The 19,961-nt window shown below is 42.7% G+C and overlaps 2 protein-coding genes across 4 annotated transcripts; one reads left to right on the top strand and one right to left on the bottom strand.

Moving 5' to 3' along the window:
* Window positions 1–499: 499 nt before the first annotated feature.
* Window positions 500–9,379, bottom strand: LOC129374669 (MAPK/MAK/MRK overlapping kinase-like). 3 transcript variants are annotated; one of them, XM_055053201.1, is made up of 13 exons: window positions 9,092–9,156; window positions 8,741–9,018; window positions 7,700–7,814; window positions 6,264–6,353; window positions 6,122–6,192; window positions 5,968–6,046; window positions 5,839–5,887; window positions 4,826–5,004; window positions 4,646–4,747; window positions 3,651–3,824; window positions 2,961–3,111; window positions 2,709–2,888; window positions 500–1,819 (listed from the first exon to the last, which is right to left on the bottom strand). In XM_055053201.1, exons 2-13 carry the CDS (start codon window positions 8,769–8,771, stop codon window positions 1,742–1,744), a joined length of 1,299 nt encoding a protein of 432 aa, XP_054909176.1. In that variant the 5' UTR covers window positions 8,772–9,018; window positions 9,092–9,156; the 3' UTR covers window positions 500–1,741. The 3 variants fall into 3 exon arrangements, with proteins under 3 accessions (XP_054909176.1, XP_054909174.1, XP_054909175.1); XM_055053199.1 differs by lacking the exon at window positions 8,741–9,018 and having other exon boundaries at window positions 9,092–9,379; XM_055053200.1 differs by having other exon boundaries at window positions 8,741–9,170.
* LOC129374667 (ribosome quality control complex subunit NEMF-like) lies at window positions 9,294–19,961 on the top strand. The gene is made up of 33 exons (XM_055053195.1): window positions 9,294–9,384; window positions 10,267–10,350; window positions 10,470–10,538; window positions 11,182–11,284; window positions 11,810–11,935; window positions 12,007–12,155; window positions 12,228–12,295; window positions 12,938–13,027; window positions 13,133–13,206; window positions 13,672–13,742; window positions 13,805–13,880; window positions 13,950–14,090; window positions 14,385–14,593; window positions 14,669–14,836; window positions 14,921–14,984; window positions 15,063–15,151; window positions 15,551–15,654; window positions 15,727–15,789; window positions 15,881–15,993; window positions 16,301–16,358; window positions 16,469–16,527; window positions 16,725–16,845; window positions 17,059–17,263; window positions 17,348–17,390; window positions 17,470–17,519; window positions 17,954–18,083; window positions 18,160–18,237; window positions 18,311–18,526; window positions 19,137–19,172; window positions 19,259–19,365; window positions 19,431–19,474; window positions 19,544–19,623; window positions 19,740–19,961. Exons 2-33 carry the CDS (start codon window positions 10,292–10,294, stop codon window positions 19,815–19,817), a joined length of 3,141 nt encoding a protein of 1,046 aa, XP_054909170.1. The 5' UTR covers window positions 9,294–9,384; window positions 10,267–10,291; the 3' UTR covers window positions 19,818–19,961.

Below are 19,961 nucleotides of genomic sequence, written 5' to 3'. Positions count from 1 at the left end.
AACGTTTCCAAACCCGTCAAACTTTTCCACCTTCTGCTGCCAAAAACTGGGAAAGGAAAGAGTTTTATGTTTTTACTAACAAGTTCAATTCAAAATACTTTATTGACCCCAAAGCAAAATAAAAATATTAACTGAAGTCCCTAATTGATATTGTGTCATTTAATCGTTGTGTAAATAATCCATAAAATCTGAAAAGTGCGGCATGCACATCTGTCTCCAATAGTTTTCCTCCAGGATTATCCTGGATTTAGCTCCGCCCATTTTCCCATCCACTGCTTTGTTTTCCTGTCTGCACATGCCCTCAGCATCCTGCTGCCACTACCATGTTTTCGTATTCTTCCCACTTTTTCCATCAAAAACCCAGGAAAATTCCTGGAAGTTTGATGTAACATGACAAATGAGGAAAAACTTAAGGGTGTGAATACATACTGAAGGCGCTGCAAGTAATTTTACTAAAACAATTTGTGTACAAAAATGATCCGTATCACCGCTTTGCTCATCGGGCCACACAGGAATCACATTTATTATCCAAAGTTTGGAGTTTTTGCTGCAAACCAGCCATGAATAAAACCTGCAGGCGCCTGACACGACTTCCCACAGGAATGTTCACTGGGTAAAAAAATCAAATAAATATTACTGAGATGTAAACATGTGTCACCTGAAAACATGAAGGATTCCAGGTTTCATAAGACATGCAGGGGGTTACATGGTGACGTGTGCAGGGGCCAAACGTACCACAACAATTACAAACTCAGATCTGTTTAAAATGATAAAAAAACATAAAGTTCATGAGTTAATAACACAATTTATGCTGATAAATTCCCAATTTCTTTTTCCAAGTTACAAATTAAATGCGCAGACTTCTGAGTGAACGGACCCGCATGCGCAAAGGAACAATGACGTCACACGACAGCGCATTGTTTACGGAAGTGATGGATTCTCTAACCGTTCACCGGTTTTTCGTCACAAGAGGATTTGATTCGCAATCTGCTGCTTTGTGAACGAAGCCTGGCGTCTACATACGTCATCTAATACTGAGCTCTGATTGGTTGAGCTCCACAGCAGACCAATCAGCGTCTCTCTAGCTTTCACTCCTTGACCATTAAATTACTTTATTCATTATTAGCATGTGATTTATTTAAATGTTAGAACAATTAAGTATAAATTCAGTATTTTATGATTGTAAAAGTGTAAAGTCAGACGAGGATCAACAGGAAAGTTTGAAAATGATTATTTTATCCATCAAAGGGGGAAAGTCTCCAAACCAACTGGGCTTAATGTGAAAGTAACAAACCGTGAATCAGCTGAGATCAACCACATTCCATGATTCTACTGGAGTGGCCTAGTCAAAGTCTGCACTCTGATGTGTCAAATTTAAAACAATGAGCAAAGATTGTCATGTAAAATACTAACTTTTAGTAGCTGCTAGTTTTAAGAGGTTGATCACTTTTTCACACAGAACCAGGAATGTTTGTCCTTTCATGGATGAAATGACCATTAAACTCGACTCTGGTTTCTTGTTATAACAAAGAAGCAAAAACAAAAGAAATCCACAGGGGAGGGAAATATTTTCCACAGTACTGTAATAACTGAATAATTTATTTGGCCGTCTGTCCCAGCAGTAACTGAGAAAACGGCAGCTTGTTGTGCAGCAGGCTCCTCTGGGTTTTGGTTCCGTTTTGCAGGTCGGTCCGGTTCAAGCAGGCGGATTTCAATCTGAAAGTTGGATGGACTTTGGCTCTCAGGTCCCTCCTTCTTTGCGCTCCACAGGTGGCATGCAGAAGGTCGTCACGGTGATGGAAGGCATCTCATCCTCGGGCTGTGGAGAGAAGAAGGCGACAGGATGTTTTCCTGCTTGCAGCTGCAGCAGCTTTCCTGATATGAAAAGACTCAACTGGGGCCTGAACACACAGAGACGATGAAAACATGATAACCACATAATGCAGCGGCAATGAAAGTGGTGCAGTGAGTATGCCGGGTCAATCGGTGGCGCTGTAACTCTGCCAGAGGACAACACCAAAAAACGCACAATGGCAGCGTTGCCAGATTGGGCAGCGTTGCCAGATTGGGCAGCGTTGCCAGATTGGGCAGCTTTCTGTACGATTAACCGTTTTTAAGTGCCTGGAGTTCTGTTGAAATTGGTGAAGAAAATGTCACTATGTGGTGGAAAACAGAAATCCTGATGCAACTTCCTGACCAACGTGCAACGCTGTGTTATCGCCATTGTAGAGAGAAAAAAGTATCATTTTCTGCCAAAATTTTGATCTTTATCTGAGAAATGTTCTAGAAAAAACAAGGATTTTTTTGACTTTCAAAACATTTTCAACTTTTAAAACTCAGAAATTCTCAAGTTTATTCTAGAAAATTTCTGAGATTTAAAAATGTTTGAGTTTCCTTTGACCAAATGTTTGACTTTTCAAACTCAGAAGGTTTAGTTTCTTTTTTCTCCTTACAATGGCCCAAGTAACCATCATGCAATTGACTTGGCAACACAAACATGAGATGAAATAAATAAAGAAATATTAATTTGTGGAGTTATCGCTTTAAAAAGACAGGCTCTCATGGCCACATGGAAACATGAGACCAGCGTTCTGAAATGTATTTGGTTTTAAAAGTGATTGTTTCTGGTCTCAATCCGTGCAGACGCTCATCCAGAACCTTTACGGATTCACCTAACATCGTGTCTGTGTGGCTGGAGCCTGGAGCACCTGTGTCTGGCACTTCTTTGGCGAGATGGGCGGCAGTGTCGGCTTATGGTTGAGGGTAAAAGCGGGAATAGCAGAGAAAGGGAACGGAAACTGATGAGCGGCCATGTTGATTCTGGGCAGCTGCGTCAGGTGGGTGGCGTTCCTCCGGCTGTGGGGGTCAGCCGCTCGCTTCGGGTTGTGCTGAGAACAGACGTAACTTTTCACTGATTCATGCGTTTCTCAGGCTGACCTGCCGGATTGTTAAAGGCTTACGTTTACTAGCGGCGTCTGTCTGGGGTGTCTTCCTCTCAGCTGTTTGCCCAGTTTGGTCGGTCGCCAGGTGTGCGCCGACTTCACGGTGTTTCCTTTCCCGTCTATGTTCTCAGAACTCCTCTGAAGCGTGTCTGATTTCTTCTCTCCCATCCTGAGACACAAAACCAACAGTTTTCTTCTTAAAGAGAAGAACAGGTTAGGTCTATGAGCTACCAAACAGCACAAACTGTTTGTAGATATTGAGATTTCATCTGCTCAGTTCTGCCTATTTTTAGCTGTTTTTGGGCGTCTTGTCACTTTAAATCCAAATAAGCTGCTGATGGTCACACCCCCCTACTCAACGTTTACACACCTGAAAATGGCTGGAACAGATGCTCAAATATACAGCCACCCATCTTTGAAAAGCATTAGCAAAGCCTCCTGCACAACCAGCAACAATGCAGCAAATGTTTTCTGGATGGTAAGTCAACAACAAAACACCAAACTCTTCCAGCAGCCATTGTACAGCACAGAGTGGTAAATCAGGTGACCAAATGTGATGAAGCTCTGCTTGGGTTGCTAAGTAACAGGCTGGGCCTCTGCAGAATGTGCCAATTTCTTTTTAGTAATTTTAGCAAAGAAATTTAGCAATTTACTAGTCAAAATAATCAATAGATGAATAGATATGTAAAGTAAGGGTTAGATTTGCACCTGATTTCCCTGAAGTAGGTGTGCTTCAGGGCGGTGTCTGCAGAGATGCGCTCGTCCGGGTCGTAGGCCAACATCTGATACAGCAGAGAGATGGCCGGCGCCGGGCAGCTGGGCAGCAGCCGCGAGATGCCCGTTCCTTTCTTCGGAGGGAAGTTGAATTGCATCGCTCTCGACCTGACAGCAGGAAAAAATGAGTTAGATCTACTGACTCTAAGTCTATACACGCTGCCTTTTTCACGTTTTGACTGATCGTAACCAAAACCAGAGAATTCTGAGCATCATGGAGACGAAGCAGAGCGCCAGGAACAGGGCTGCACATCACAACGTCGCAACATTTCTGATTCATTAGACATTTCTCTATAGATGTTTTAGGCAAATTTATGAATTTAAATGCATATCAACATAAATCCAACTGGTAACAAATAAAAATAATATATTACAGATAGAAATAAATTCAAGTTTCTGTTAATAACACTGAACAGTATGTATGCAAAAGAACTGCAACATTATTGCATCACTTTTCTATTTATACTTGTGCACAGAATAAAATTTCCTTTGCTGTGTTCAAAACTGTCAGCTGAATAAAGTTCAACTTCTGTATTATAATTCTTCAAGTTAGATGATCTTTTTCAGTTTCATTTCTTCTTCTTATGTTTCCTTTTTGTTTTTAGAGAAACTTTATTGAGCATGTGGCAAGAATACAACAAACACATCAAGTACACAAAGAGTATGTAACATGCTGCTGACACATGGTGTGTGTGAACATGACTGGAATTAGCATGTTAGCATTAGCAGAACTAATGTCTCTGACTAGCACTGTAGGATTAGCATTCTAGCGTTTTAGTCCCCGCCACAGAAATAAGGAATGTTTCATGCATTACAAAGTTTACTGGGAATCTGCAGTAAAACTGGACACAGTTTTATTGTTTAGAATGTGAAAAAAAGCGTAAAAAATCAAAACATTGTGAAAACTTTTGCACAGTCTTTGGACTCACTGTTTGAACTTCTGCAGCAGAGTTTGGTCCGGCGTCCCCAACACGTTGTGGATCTTGGCCACCTGGTCCAACTCGTTAGATCCAGGGAAGAGAGGGTTCAGGCTGGAACACACACACTGGTTCACGCCCGTCCTGCCGGGAGGGACACACCGGGAGGGACAGGCGGACACGTCTCCTCACCTCAGGATCTCAAAGAAGACGCAGCCGGCGCTCCACACGTCCATCTTCTGGGTGTAGTAGCCGTCGGTCAGCAGGCACTCCGGCGCCCGGTACCAACGCGTGGAGATGTACTCGGTGTGCGGCGGCTTGGAGTACACACTGCGACACGAGCCGAAGTCGCCCAGCTTCAAAACGTTTTGCTGCAACTCAGAAGGAAATCAGTCACAACATGTTTCATGATATTTGACACACTTGTGTTGAAATGTTGGGGCCATTTAATGAGTTAAATGGCCCCAACATTCTTGGGTTGGTTGGATGGATGGGATGGATGGATGGATGGATGGTTGGATGGATGGATGATGGATGGATGGATGGATGGATGGATGGATGGATGGATGGATGGATGGATGGATGGATGGATGGATGGATGGATGGATGGATGGATGGATGGACGGTTGGATGGATGGATGGATGGTTGGATGGATGGATGGATGGATGGATGGATGGATGGGATGGATGGATGGATGGATGGATGGATGGATGATGGATGATGGATGGATGGATGGATGGATGGTTGGATGGACGGTTGGATGGATGGATGGATGGATGGATGGATGGATGGATGGTTGGATGGATGAACGGTTGGATGGATGGATGGATGGTTGGATGGATGGTTGGATAGATGGATGGATGGTTGGATGGATGGATGATGGATGGATGGATGGTTGGTTGGTTGGATGGTTGGATGGACGGTTGGATGGATGGATGGATGGATGGATGGATGGATGGTTGGATGGATGGTTGGATGGTTGGATGGACGGTTGGATGGATGGATGGATGGATGGTTGGATGGATGGATGGATGGATGGTTGGACGGTTGGATGGATAGATGGATGGATGGATGGATGGTTGGTTGGATGGTTGGTTGGATGTTGCAGCAGTTTTGTTTGCGTTTCATGACAGTTAAATAGTTTTAAATAGTTTTTCTCTATCAGCTGTTGGTGTCTGAACTGTAAACTCTGCAGTGATTTTACCTTGATGAGAATATTTTCAGGTTTTACGTCTCGATGAAAGATCCCACACCTGTTACAAAATAAAAACAAAATCTCTGGTGTAAATTGAGATTATGTTTGATCTAATCAGATGTGTGTTTTGTGGCTCACCTGTGCATGTGGTCCAGGGACCTGCACAGCTGGTACATGTAGCTCTTCACTGTCTGGTCAGGCAGAGGCGTCCTCCTTCCTGCAGAGCCACAAACCTCCTCTGAACACAAACATCCTCATCGGAGGACAGAAACGTCTTCCTGAGCCGCCTTACCTTGAATGAGCTCATAGATGTTCATCTCCATCAGTTCGCATATCAGAGAGACGGTTCCTGTTCCTTTGTCACTGAAACATTGGGTTAAATTACCAGGAGCCACATGGCAGGTGAATGTGTGGCTGTGAGATTGTCGACTCACTATATGAGCTCATGCAGCTGGATGATGTTGGCGTGAGGACTGAGCCGCTTCATTGCCTGGACTTCCCGGAGATTGTTGGCCTTTTCCAGACTTCAAATCAAACGAAGCTCATATTAGTGGAGCAGATAACTGAATATTTCGATTATATTTAACATATCATTTTATATGAGGATCCAAAAACATATATTAGCACAAATATTTTGCTTGCTTGTTTTAAAAAAAAAAACATTAAAAAATTCAAGATGGCGTCCATTTTCCAAGATGGTCGTCTAGGAAAATGTATTCTTGCACTAAATTTGACGATATTTATCATAGCGTAATATTTTTGGTGTCAAATCATAATTGTTGCCATCAAAACAATACATATTTTAAAAATCTTTCTTTTTCACTAAAATGACCAATTAGATGAATTTGTTTGGTGTAAAAACACAGCCTCCATATTTTAACCAAATCCCATATAAGTAAATGGCCACCATTGTTGTAATGGAAAATATGTGTTTACACAGCAAAGCAGAAGGAGTTAGCTTCACTAACCAAAAGGGTTTAGCTTCACTAACCAAAAGGGTTTAGCTTCACTAACCAAAAGAGTTTAGCTTCACTAACCAAAAGGGTTTAGCTTCACTAACCAAAAGAGTTTAGCTTCACTAACCAAAAGGGGTTAGCTTCATTAACCTGAAGGAGTTAGCTTCACTAACCACTAGCTTACTGAACAAGAATCTTGGCTGCGCTAATGCTAAACTGCTAACTGCTAGAAAGATGCATACAAAATAAGTGACAGGTATTGCTAAACACATTTAAAAATTAGCAAACGCCAATTCCAAATAGATCAATTATTATTATTAAAAATTAGTGGAAGCTAACACTAACCTGCTGCAGAAGCCATTGCTAAACATATTTTAAAAAATGAGCGGAAGATAACGGTGACCATTAAACTGACTGCCACAAAGTTTGTCATAAACTATCATCTTTGCTACATGTTACTTTCATTACACTTTAATATCACCATTTGCTTATTTTATGTTATGTTTATTTCTGCTCTTTCAATTGCATGACTGGGAATAAATGTAGTTTTTAAAATTGGACTGAATTAAAGTTTTATGAATAAGTTCACCACAGTTGAAAACATAAGATGTGACATAAAGTTAATCAACGTCATGAAAATGCACGACATTTTATGGCAATAATTGGATTAAAGGCTTGGAAACGGCAGCCATTTTTCAAGATGGCTGCCGTCCCGAAATTCAGGAGGCTAATGAGAAAGATGAAAAACATGCGACCTAATTAGCAAACATTTATGCTTATGTCCACACTTACAATATATTCACAGTAATATTCTGCACTATATTAAATTATATAAAACATTCAATTAATGTACAAGTGCAAAGTTAAAATAATAAAATCCACATTATTCAAAATTTAAAGTGAAGAAGACTTACCTGTTAATTGTCTGCTTCATGGTTTTACACGCATAAAACTTCCCATCTTTAAGGTTCTGAGTTTTCAGCACCTCAGAAAAGGTGCCTTCTCCAATTTTCTTGATTATTTTATAACCTGCAGTGACGGTAATAATAAATAATCATGTTAATCCATAACAGTACAAACACGTCATACAGACAGGTTTAAATACATACAGTCACCTTCTGTCATTATTATGAAACAACACAAGTTCAGTTGATCATTTTATTTGGTAAAACCCCCTCATCCCGAGAAAGCATGTGGCAACAGTGGAAAGAAACAACGTCCCTTAGCAGGAAGTGAGTTGAAAGGATTTAGGAAGCAGACATAATCAATGTGTTATCCCTGAATCGATTGACAGGTTTTCAGCTGATCAGTTCTGATCAGCAGGTCAAATCCTGAAAAACCTCAATTTGTCCTGTTCATCAAATGAATTAAAAATGGTTTAGGTTTTTGATTCTTGTAGTTTTTTAGATTTTAATGGGAAAGATACTGTGCCTCTGGTTAATTTGTTGTTGCTTCTCCAAAGTATTTGACAGTATAGGTGGCAAAAGATTTGCTATTTGATTTGTCACAATTTGGTACTGAAGAGTCATTCGTTCACTTTATTTGAAGGATTTTTACACATCTTTACCAGGTAAAACAATAAATTTGCCCATTTACATCAAATGATTCTTTAAATCTCTGAACTTATGCCAGATTAGTCCTGAATGAATTTCTCGTTTGGTCATTTTGAGGCAGATTTATAACAAAATCTAAATTATTCTTACTGAGTTTGATTCATTTTGTGATTATTATTTTTAAAGCACCTAAAGGAGGGCGACCACTCGCCAAAATACATATTCAATTTTGAATAAAAACAAAATAAAAACTAGTTTTTGTCGCTTTATCCATTTATTTCTCTTTATTTGCTTCCAACACAGAAACGTGCATCATTTGAAGTAAAACCGAGAAACTTGAAGCAGTTAAATTATGAACAATAAACCGGTCAGCCTTTTTTTTTTTTTTTTTTTTGTACTTACAGTGCATTCCTTTGATTCTGTCCGTACGCATGTTAGTCGGGTGTCAATAGCCAGCGTATCCAGACAGATCATGTCATAAAAGCTTTAAGAAAGACGCGGAAATGGTCTGATTGGAGCTAGCTTAGCCGCCGCTGCGCCCTGTTAGCTGACCGTTGCCTTGGTAACGGAGCACGCCTTCGCCGTCCGCGCTGACCCGAGCAGGAGACGCGAACTCCGGCAGGAGGTCTCCCGCCGCAGCGGGGCAAATACCACACTCTAAAGGCACAAGAACCGCCCGACTGCGGGACGAGCTTCGTTAATCACTGCAGGCCCGCATACCAGACCGAACCGAACCTTTATTCGCAGCCTCACCTTTTCTCCAGATGTGGCTCGTGACCAGCTCTGACGTTTCCTCGCCGGGCTGCAGGTTGTGCTGCGGTTCCACGCCGTGGTTCCGCGCACAGTGAACCCAGTCCGGGTCAGGGGTTGTCCTGCACGCATTTCTCAGGCTTGCCCTGTTCTTCACGTCAATGAGCCAGTTGGAGTAGTGCATCATTGGTGCACACAGGCAGGTGAAGAGCAGAACATGAGCCGCGGATTGACAGGGAGGAAGCGGCTGGATGAACCACAGCAGCGTGTCGCTCCCAGACGCCGCTTCATGTCAGGTACAAAGCTTTCTATCCACCGATGCTGACTGATGCGAGTAAAAGGCGTGGACCGTTTATTTTTGCACACAATGGGCTTCCGTAAAAGTCTCTAAGGGTTGGAAGCCGTAAGCGCGTTTGCCATATTGTGAGTGGCAATCTGGCAACTCCAGAGTTGGGTTTTCACAATAAAATGAACACATATTTTGATTCATATTTAGTATAAATGTCGATTTTACGATGAATATTGTAATAACTGAGATTAAATGAAACATTTTGTAAATCAATATGAATGCAGTTAAACTGACCTTAATTTAGCACACTGCATCATAAACCATGTTTAGATTATCTTGGACAGGGTGTCAAACTCATCATCATTTCAAGTTGCATCAAGATCATGAATGTCCTCAAGGTCGTGGTATTAATAAAATGATTTGCTAACAAATTGTTAAAACATTACAGTTTCTCTGTGATCGATTGGTATTTTTTATAATGTAAAAAGCTTTTATCTTTTCACATTGATGTAATTTGGTCCTATCTAAATAAAAACAGATTTAATTTAACTGATAAAATAATATTTAAGCACCCAACTGTTATCATAAAGTTTAATTAATTTGATGCTTAAGAGCCTTCAGTCACATAACTAGTTATAGCCTTGAGTTAGACACCTGTAGCTTCAGCCACCCTTTCATCTTTATTATTATTATTATTATTATTATTATTATTATAGAACCAGCATAACACCTTCTCTGTTATACTCTTCCCCTCACAATATGGCGTCGATGTTGACGCACTGTGCGGGCGCTCGCTGCTGTGTGTTTGCGCATGTGCAGAACTTCCCTGCACGGTTTTCTTGTTGCTGCTTCGAATATGTAACGTTCTCAGTCATTACTTTACAAACAGAACTTGAACGTGGATCTAACTCGCCATGAAAACCAGGTTTACCACCGTGGACATCCGGGCAGTTATCGCCGAGATCAATGCCAAGTAGGTGACGGTTGTTAGTCGGAGCTAATGCTAGCATAGCCTTCAGCTAGCAAGGCTAATGTTGACTTGTTTACACATGTTGATCACTCATTCATTCATTTATCGTCTTTCCTTTCCAGCTACATCGGCATGAGAGTGAATAACGTTTATGACATCGACAATAAGACATATTTGATCCGTCTGCAGAAGTAAGAACAGCTTGAAACTCAAGTTTGATGACGCTTTGCTCTAATATTACAGACACGTCTTCTCTGCTGGAATTGATATTTTAATTCGTGACGACATTAATACAATTAAGAAGCAACATTTTGTTTCTTATGCTATTTATAAGGGTAGATATTTGAGCAAGAATAATCATACTTGTCTCAAGAGAATTGACTAATCAAAGCATACATCTCAATTCTTTAATTGATTTTAAATAAGCTCAAAAAGTTCTTTGTAGTACATTATGTAGGCCACATGTATCAAAGTTAAGGCCTGGGGGCCAAATTCTGCCCGCCTTAAGTTTTTATGTGGCCACATTAATAGAACTTTTACAATACAAGTTGTGTCTAAATGTTATTTTATCAGTCAGATCAAAGCAAAAGCATTTTTTTTTGTCTGAAATGAAAACAGTGAAAAGATATCAAATATTTAATTTCAAGTAGTACTCATTGATTGCACTTTTTATTAATATTTTAAAAGTTTTATCACTATGTTCTGCCACAGCCAGCCATTTGAGTTACAGTGATGATAATAATAATGCTCAGTAACAGGGTGCAGTTGTGTTTAATGTCCGGCATTCAGCCTCCATGTTGAGCAGGTCGACCCCATGCTGTGCTGCTGTTTCAGGCCCGACAGCAAAGCCGTTCTGCTGATCGAATCCGGGACCCGCTTTCACTCTACGGACTTCGAATGGCCCAAGAACATGATGCCTTCAGGCTTCGCTATGAAAGTACGAACCTCAACAACCCATTTATGGTCATTAATACCCCTTAAAGTTTTTCATGGTACAACCACAAACCTCAGTGTTTTTTATTAACATAAAGTAAAGCATATTTATACATTTCAAACATGACTTATGGTTTATAAGTTTGTAATTCAACCATATTTAACAAAGTATTTTGAGTAAAAACTGCACAAAAGTTAAAGAATTAAATTAACCAGCCAAATATCTTTAGTTTAGAGCTACAAATGTTGCACTTTTTTTTTTTTAAGATTTATAATTTTAGATAAATATCTGTAGGAAAGGTATCTAGTTTTTCAAAAATCCAATTTTGTTTCTATTTTTAGGATTTAAGTTATTTCCTTTCCATTATTAATCATTAATTCATGTAGTTCAGTGAAACCGACAGAAGTTTGTAACATCAGATGTTGCTGCGTTTGTGTTTTTAATTTTCCATAATTATTTCCCACATTGATCATTTTTTCCTTCGCTGAGTTGAATGTGGAGCCTGAAGCAGCTGTTTCTGCTCTGCAGTGTCGGAAGCATCTGAAAGGCCGGCGGCTGACTCAGGTCAGGCAGCTGGGAATCGACAGGATCGTCGACATCCAGTTCGGTTCCGACGAAGCCGCCTACCACCTGATCGTCGAACTCTACGACAGGGTCAGAAGGGTCTCAGAACCACGACACGTGGTGCTGGTACCAAACACGCTGACCGGCTGTTTGTCCATCAGGGGAACATCGTCCTGGCGGATCACGAGTTCACCATCCTGAACCTGCTGAGGTTTCGCAACGCCGAGGCCGAAGACGTTAAGATAGCGGTGAGGGAGCGGTACCCGGTGGAGAGCGCCCGGCCGCCAGAACCGCTCATCACTCTGGACAGGTAGCGCCAATCACAAACATCCCACAATGCACTGAGCCGTATCCAATGGAAACGCGTCTGAATCTTCTACAGGCTGTCAGAAATCCTGAGCAAAGCTCAGCATGGAGATCAGGTGAAGAAAGTCCTGAACCCTCATCTGCGTGAGTATCCGTCCAAATCATCGCGTCTTAAGCTTCATCCAATAACTATTTATGGAAACTTTCAGTTGGATCCAGATATTTACATACTATGGATTAAAAACACAAACAGTTCTCATTTTCCAATGATTTATCAGGCTCTACTGATAAATGGTTAAAAATGGCAGCTCATTTTCCTGGATGATAACTTGTCCCATAAACCATAATGCTGTTTTGAGACTTTTTTCCAAGTACCATGAAGGTAATGATGTAAAAATCTCAGTTCACATCAGACATTAAAGGTTAGTACAAACATTTTGCATCTATTCCTGATATTGTTCAAGAAAAGGCTTGAAATCTGCTGAATGTGGCAATTTTAAAATCCAATTAATCAAAAACATAATCAATGACTAAAATAATTGTCATCTGCAGCTTTAGACTAAACTTCCAGTTTTAGGTCAGTTATAATGATTTTGATTTGCTAAATGTTAAAATAGAGAAACATATTGTTTTTATTAATGTTCACAGATTCTTCTGACTGAGGCTGAGCTTTAATGCTAATCTAAATTCATGACTTTATTCTCCCATCCTGAAGGATAAAGGGTTTTATTTAGCTGTAAATCTGTTAATTATGTAAACAAAATGTATTTTTCACATTGTCTCCAGCCTACGGAGCCACTCTGATTGAACACAGCTTGATGGAAGCCGGCCTGTCAGGATCCTTAAAAGTCGACAGTCAGGCCGACATTGCTGAAGGTATGCTGGGCCAGTAAGAACTTTCCGTCTGCTTTTTTCCTTCCATCAAATTTTCCTTCCTTCAAATCAGTCGACAAGCTGCGTTTTATTTCATTTGTTTCTCAGTCGCTGCTAAAATCCTGGCGGCTCTGCAGCTGGCTGAGACGTACATGGACAAAACCGAGAAATTCAGCGGAAAAGTGAGTCTGTCTATTTTTAGCTTAATCAACAGATTTTTGCTTTTGTTCATTTCTGACTGAAATTTCACTCAAAGAGCGTTTAGTTTCTCCTTTTATCAGTTTTATACATGTTCGGCTTCCAGTTAGTGTATATTTAAAGACATAACTTAGAATTTTTAAAAAATAAACACAAATATCTAATTAATCAGAAATCTTCTGACCGCCTTGCAGAACTGCTGCGACCCTGTAATGGGTTGCGACCCCCATGTTGAAGACCTTTGATTTAAAGCATTTTATTGTGGCTCACATTTTGATTTGTTACATAAAATGTATGTCCTACTTTGTGCTGGTCTGTCTTATGAAACCCAAAGAAATACCATAAATATTGTTGTTGCCTCTTAAATGTGAAACGTTTCTGTGTTTTCCAAGATCTTGAACTTCTTAGTTTCATATTTTCCATTCATGCAGTTTTTCTGCTGTATTTAGGGTTACATCATTCAGAAGAGTGAGAAGAAACCCAGCTTGGCTCCCGGGAAACCCGGTGAAGAGCTCCTGACGTACGTTTTCTCCCACCTGGTCGGTTTCCTCAGTTCGCTCCGGTGACGTTTTCCTCTCTCAGGTACGACGAGTTCCACCCGTTCCTCTTCGCCCAGCACACCAACAGCCCCCATCTGGAGTTTGAGACGTTCGACAAGGCCGGTATCAGCTGAGCCATGACTTCCTGCAGAGAAGAGAGAACGCTGACAGAAGTGGTTTGTCTGCAGGCGGTGGATGAGTTTTTCTCCAAGATGGAGAGCCAGAAGATCGACATGAAGGCCCTGCAGCAGGAGAAGCAGGCTCTGAAGAAGCTGGAGAACGTGAAGAAGGACCATGAGCAGCGGCTGGAGGCGCTGCACCAAGCGCAGGTAGATGGGCTCCTCTCAGGCCAGGGGTGTACAAACTTTATACAACAGGAGCCACAGTTGTAGAGCTAAGAAAAATCAACTATTCTAAAAACCGACTAAATTTAAAATGTAAAATTTGTTTCGATTAGTGGAAGTTTCACTTTAATTTGTTTTAGGCATCTAAAAATGAATCTGTTCTGTTCTTGAACTGTGGATAAGGGCCACATGGATTCACGCCAAGGGCCTGAAACGGCCCCTGGGCCTCACTTTGGACACCCCTGTTTTAGTCTGGATTCAGCTGAATGTGTGTAACAGGAAGTGGACAGAGTGAAGGGCGAGCTGGTGGAGATGAACCTGGCGGTGGTGGAGCGGGCGCTGCAGGTGGTGCGCAGCGCGCTGGCCAATCAGGTGGACTGGACGGAAATCGGCGCCATCGTGAAGGAAGCGCAGGCGTCCGGCGACCCGGTGGCCTGCGCCATCAAGGAGCTGAGGCTGCAGACCAACCACATCACCATGCTGCTGAAGTACGCTGCTGCTGCTCTGCAGACCAGCCCTGGTTCACAGGAACGCTCTCACCCTAACCCTAACCCTTTCCACAGAAATCCCTACGTTTCTGATGAAGAGCAGGAGGAAGAGGAGGAGAAGATCAGAGTGGAGGAGAAAGGAAAGAAAAACAAGAATAAAGGGCAGAACAGGAAGCTGCAGAGGAACAAGCCGATGCTGGTGGACGTGGATCTGGGCCTGTCGGCGTACGCCAACGCCAAGAGGTTCATCTGCAGCAAACGGCTCAGAAAATTCAAGATTTCTGATTCAAATCCTTCAAATCAATGAAGTTTTACTGTTACTTTCAGATACTACGACCACAAACGCAGCGCTGAGAAAAAGGAGCAGAAAACCATCGAAGCTGCAGGGAAGGTGGGGAAGCTGCTAATAAAACTATAATTCAATCTGTAATCTTATTTATTCTGACCTTCGGTCCTTTTAAACTGTCAGGCCATGAAATCTGCAGAGAAGAAAACGCAGCAGACCCTGAAGGAAGTGCAGACAGTCACCACCATCCAGAAAGCCCGAAAGGTTTACTGGTGAGTCGCCGACCCTAAACTTAACCCCTAACCCCTAACCTTCCAGAGGACAGACGGCACGCAGCGCAGAGTCATGATGCAGAGGGAAAATGACACATTTTTATGAATAAAAACAGAGAAGAGACGTTTGCATTTATTTTCTATTCATAAGCAATAAAGAGAGGCTGAAAATGAACCCGAATATTACCATTTATTACCAGCATAGAAATGTAAAAATATGAGGATAAAGTCATAATATCTGAATAAAGTCATAATAAAAGGATAAAAGATGTTTCTTTCCTTCTCCTCCAGCTTTGCGCCATGTTTTGTTGGTCGTTAGAAAACTGCAGGTTTCGGGATGTGAAACGTTAAATTATGAATTTTCTGTAGAAATTCGATAAACTTTCCTCCGTTTCTCAGGTTTGAAAAGTTCCTGTGGTTCATCAGCTCTGAGAACTACCTGGTGATCGCAGGGCGAGACCAGCAGCAGAACGAGATGATCGTCAAGCGCTACCTTCGCTCAGGTGAGGCCGCCTGCCCGGACATCTGTCTGACCTCTGACCTGTAGCTCTGACCTCTCACCTCTTCTCCTGCAGGTGACGTCTACGTCCACGCTGATCTGCACGGAGCGACCAGCTGCGTCATCAAGAACCCGTCAGGTTCTGTGCCGGCCCGTCTCCTCACGGCTCAGTTTTCTTCTTCTTGTTTTTTAGCCGAAGCATCTTCATCGCCTCTCCTCCTCATCCTCAGGCGATGCCGTTCCTCCCAGGACTCTGACCGAAGCCGCCACCATGGCCGTCTGCTACAGCGCTGCCTGGGACGCCAAGATTATCACCAGCGCCTGGTGGGTCCACCACCATCAGGTCAGTCCATTCCCACCCAGGAAATAACAACTTTATGCTTTAACAGCTGCAGTTACTGAAGGTTTTCCTTCCACTCAACTTTCCACAGTTTGTAAACCTTGTTAGCAGGTTGCTAACTGTCACCTGTCAAGTAAACAGTTTATTATTAAATATGTTTTTCGCCTGTGGCTGAAAGGCTAAATCACCATGGTGACCATCATACAGAAATAAAGATGGATCTGTCAAACTAAAAGCTCTTTGAGTGAAATCCAGTTCAGTTTCATCGTAGAGACGAGCGGGGAAACAAAACGTGGCTGTGTGTTTTCAGGTGTCTAAAACGGCTCCCACTGGGGAATACCTGACCACTGGAAGCTTCATGATCAGAGGTATGAGCCTTCATCACTTCCTGTCCATCATACCAGCACTTCCTGTTTGTTACAACGAGCAGCAAATACATTTACCTGCAAATATTTATTTTCCCATTTCTGCTCTTCAGGGAAGAAAAACTTCCTTCCTCCGTCCTACTTGATCATGGGCTTTGGCTTCCTGTTTAAGGTAAGTGAGCACTGCCGGGTCACCTGAGGTCACCTGAGGTCACCCGAGGTCACATGGGGTCACCTGAGGTCACATGGGGTCACCTGAGGTCACATGGGGTCACCCGAGGTCACATGGGGTCACCTGAGGTCACCCAGGGTCACCTGAGGTCACCCGGGGTCTTTCTGGTTCCCACCTGCTCTCTGATTGGCTGACAGGTGGATGAGCAGAGCGTGTTTCGGCACCGCGGCGAGCGAAAGGTGAAAACCGTGGAGGAAGACCTGGAGGAAGTGACATCAAGAGCTGCTGAGCTGCTGGAGGAAGGGGAGGAGCTTATCGGTACCAGGACGAATGTTTCAGATCAAAACTCGTTTTATTATCAAACACAGATAAACTGGAAATACAAAAATTAGTTTTTAAATGACGATTTCATGTCTAAAAGCAGAATAGGAGGAAATGACTTTTTGAAACCTGTTAGGGTCCAAGTTTCACACGCGACATAAATCATTACATTTTAAAAGCTGCTGGACTCGTTTCCTCCTGGTTTCCTAGGAGATGACAGCAGTAATGAAGACCAGGGCAGAGCAGCAGACGAGGCGGAGAACCGTGAAGAAGCAGAAATGGCCGCCGCAGCGCAGCCGGGCGCCATGGAGGACGACGAGAACGACGAAGACAGCGGCGTGGAAGACGAGACGAAGAGCGACCAGTTCAGCTTTCCAGACACCACCATCTCCCTCTCCCACCTACAGCCAATCAGGTAGCGTCTCGTCCAGACAGGAAGTTCTTCTTTGTTCCTGCATGAACGTGGAGGAATCAACAAATCTTTCTTCCTGGTTTCTAGGATGGCTCAGAATCCCAGCTTCAAGAACCAAACAACTCCTCAGGCAGACATCTGCACCTTTTCCTGTCTCCAGGTGTTTCTTCAGCTTATTTGATTTCATTTCTGATGTTTTGCTCCTTCAGGTTGAGGCAGATTCACAAGGGAAGAAACACATGAGCGCCAAGCAGAGGAGGTGAGCTCCATTTCTATTCAAGATAAAATGAAAAAGCTTAAATCTGTTCTGGCCAGAATTCCTCCGGTTTCAGTTTCAGACTTGAAATAAGACAAAACTAACTCATAAGCAACTTTTCTGCAAAAATTAGGATCTCGTTTTAAATCTATAAAGCCCTAAAACTGATAACAAGGAAAAAAATCCTCATTCTTTCACAATGTAAGGAATTATTTACTTAAAACAAACTTCTGTATTTCACAGAAAAGTTACTTGTAACTTAGTTTCTTCTGATTTCAAGTGAAGTAGAAACTGGACACTTTGTAATTTTCAGCCTAAAATCCCAATAAAACTTTGATTTTTTTTGTGATGAGAAAAGATGTGGAAAAACTCAAATCGATTCATTATTAACGATGATTAATTTAACGACGCTCAGAGGATTTTGCCTCCTTTTTTAGAGAAGAGAAGAAGAAGAAGCAGAAACAGGAAGACTGTGACGGCGAGGAGAAGTCGGAGGTTTCCTCCGTGGATCTGGGGTCAAAAGGTGGAGGAGGTTCTGGTCAGCAGCCGCTGAAGAGAGGCCAGAAGGTGAGATAAACGCCTCAACAGAACCAGAACCAGAACCGCTCGGGTGGAAAATGAAATATTTCTGCTGCCGGGACAGAACAAGCTGAAGAAGATCAAGGAGAAGTACAAGGACCAGGACGAAGAGGACCGAGAGCTGATGATGCAGCTGCTGGGGGTGAGGAAGGTCGTCGTCCGGCGCCGCTCCAACGCGGCCCGGATTCTGACGGCCGACCCGATTCTGCCTGCAGTCTGCAGGAGCAGCCAAGGAGGAGAAGGACAGAGGGAAGAAAGGAAGGAAGGGGAAGGGGAAGGAGGAGCCGGGCAGGAAACCGCAGCAGAAACCGCAGCAGAAACCTCGAAACATGGCCGCCGACGAGAAGAAACCGCAGCAGGAAGGAGGAGGAGGAGGAGGAGAGGAAGGGGAGGAAGAGGAGAAGCCGGCCGGAGAGCAGCAGGAGGAGAAGGTAGAAAACACAAATAGCAGAAAATGTTTCTAACTTCTGGGATCTGGACAACAGGATGAGGGATAATTCAGATCATTTCTGTTTAATTACCAGAAAAAGTCACAATATTAGAATAAAGATGCAGTTTTAACAAAACGCCTTAAATTTACGAGAAAAATATTTTCTAATGTGAAAAACGTTCTAACATAACCGCTGAGCTGCATCGATTTGAAGTTCTGCTGCTTATAATAACTTGATGGGTTGAAATTGGAAAACTGATCTGGTAAACAAATATTGATCAAATAAAATCATAATATTGTGATTTAATTTGTTTTTAATATTGTGACTTTAATCTCATAATTAAAAACCAACCTGAGCTAAAGGTCATTTCAACACAAAATGCTCTAATATTTTGTTGATCTGAATTCAAAGTCCAAATAAACTCAAACTGTAAAACGCTTCTCAAAACAAGATGGCCGCCTCTCTAAACTATGGAAACGCACAACATTGTCCTAAAATTAAATCTTTGAAGACCAAACATTGGACTAATCGATGATCAATCCATCGCCCAGCTCTGACAGAATGTGGCTTTAGTAACTTCCTGACTCAGCAGTGATGTCATTTCCTGCAGGAAGAAGAGGCGGACCAGGACAACGCTGGAGCGGAGGTGAGCTTCCTGCTTCAGGTGAGTAAACGGAGTGAGTCAGGTGAGTCGGAGCTTCATCCTCTCGACTTCCTGTTTCCTGGCGACAGGAAGCAGAAAACCTGCTGACGTCTCTGAGCGGCCAGCCGCACCCCGACGACGTCCTGCTGTTCGCCGTCCCCGTCTGCGCGCCCTACACCGCCCTGTCCAGCTACAAGTAGGTGTCCAAACTGTCCGTCCTCAGAGACCGAGCCTCGGTGTGACGGTGCTTCTGTTCCGCAGACACAAAGTGAAGCTGACTCCCGGCTCTCAGAAGAAAGGAAAAGGTAGAAAAGATCCCGGATGATTCCTGCAGGTGGAGGCTCAGTGCTGACGTGACGTTTTCTGTTTTCAAGCGGCCCGGACGGCGGTGCTCAGCTTCATAAAGGCTAAAGACGCTTCGGCCCGGGAGAAGGACCTGTTCCGCAGCGTCAAGGTGAAAAGCAGGAAAAACCTCTCATTTTTTCAATGTATTTAACAAATATTTAGTTCTGTTAGTCCGGGTCTCGGTCTGTCCGGTTCCGGGCCTCAGTCTGTCCGGTTTCGTTTCAGGATGCTGACCTGTCCAGAAACATGCCGGGGAAGGTGAAGGTGTCGGCACCAAACCTGCTGGCCGCCAAGAGGAAATGAAGCGGTTCTGCATTCTGGCGGTTTTGGATCCTGACGGTTCTGGATCCTGGCCGCTCCACTGAGGGATTAGGAGCTTTAATTGTAAAGATTGTATTGATTCCATTCACAAAAATATAAGAAATAAAATAAAAAATGTGAAGCGGT

The sequence above is a fragment of the Poeciliopsis prolifica genome, unplaced genomic scaffold (genome assembly GCF_027474105.1).
Source record: "Poeciliopsis prolifica strain line A6 unplaced genomic scaffold, Auburn_PproV2 SCAFFOLD037, whole genome shotgun sequence".
Lineage (NCBI taxonomy): Eukaryota > Metazoa > Chordata > Actinopteri > Cyprinodontiformes > Poeciliidae > Poeciliopsis > Poeciliopsis prolifica.
This window is presented reverse-complemented; position numbering and strand designations above follow the sequence as displayed.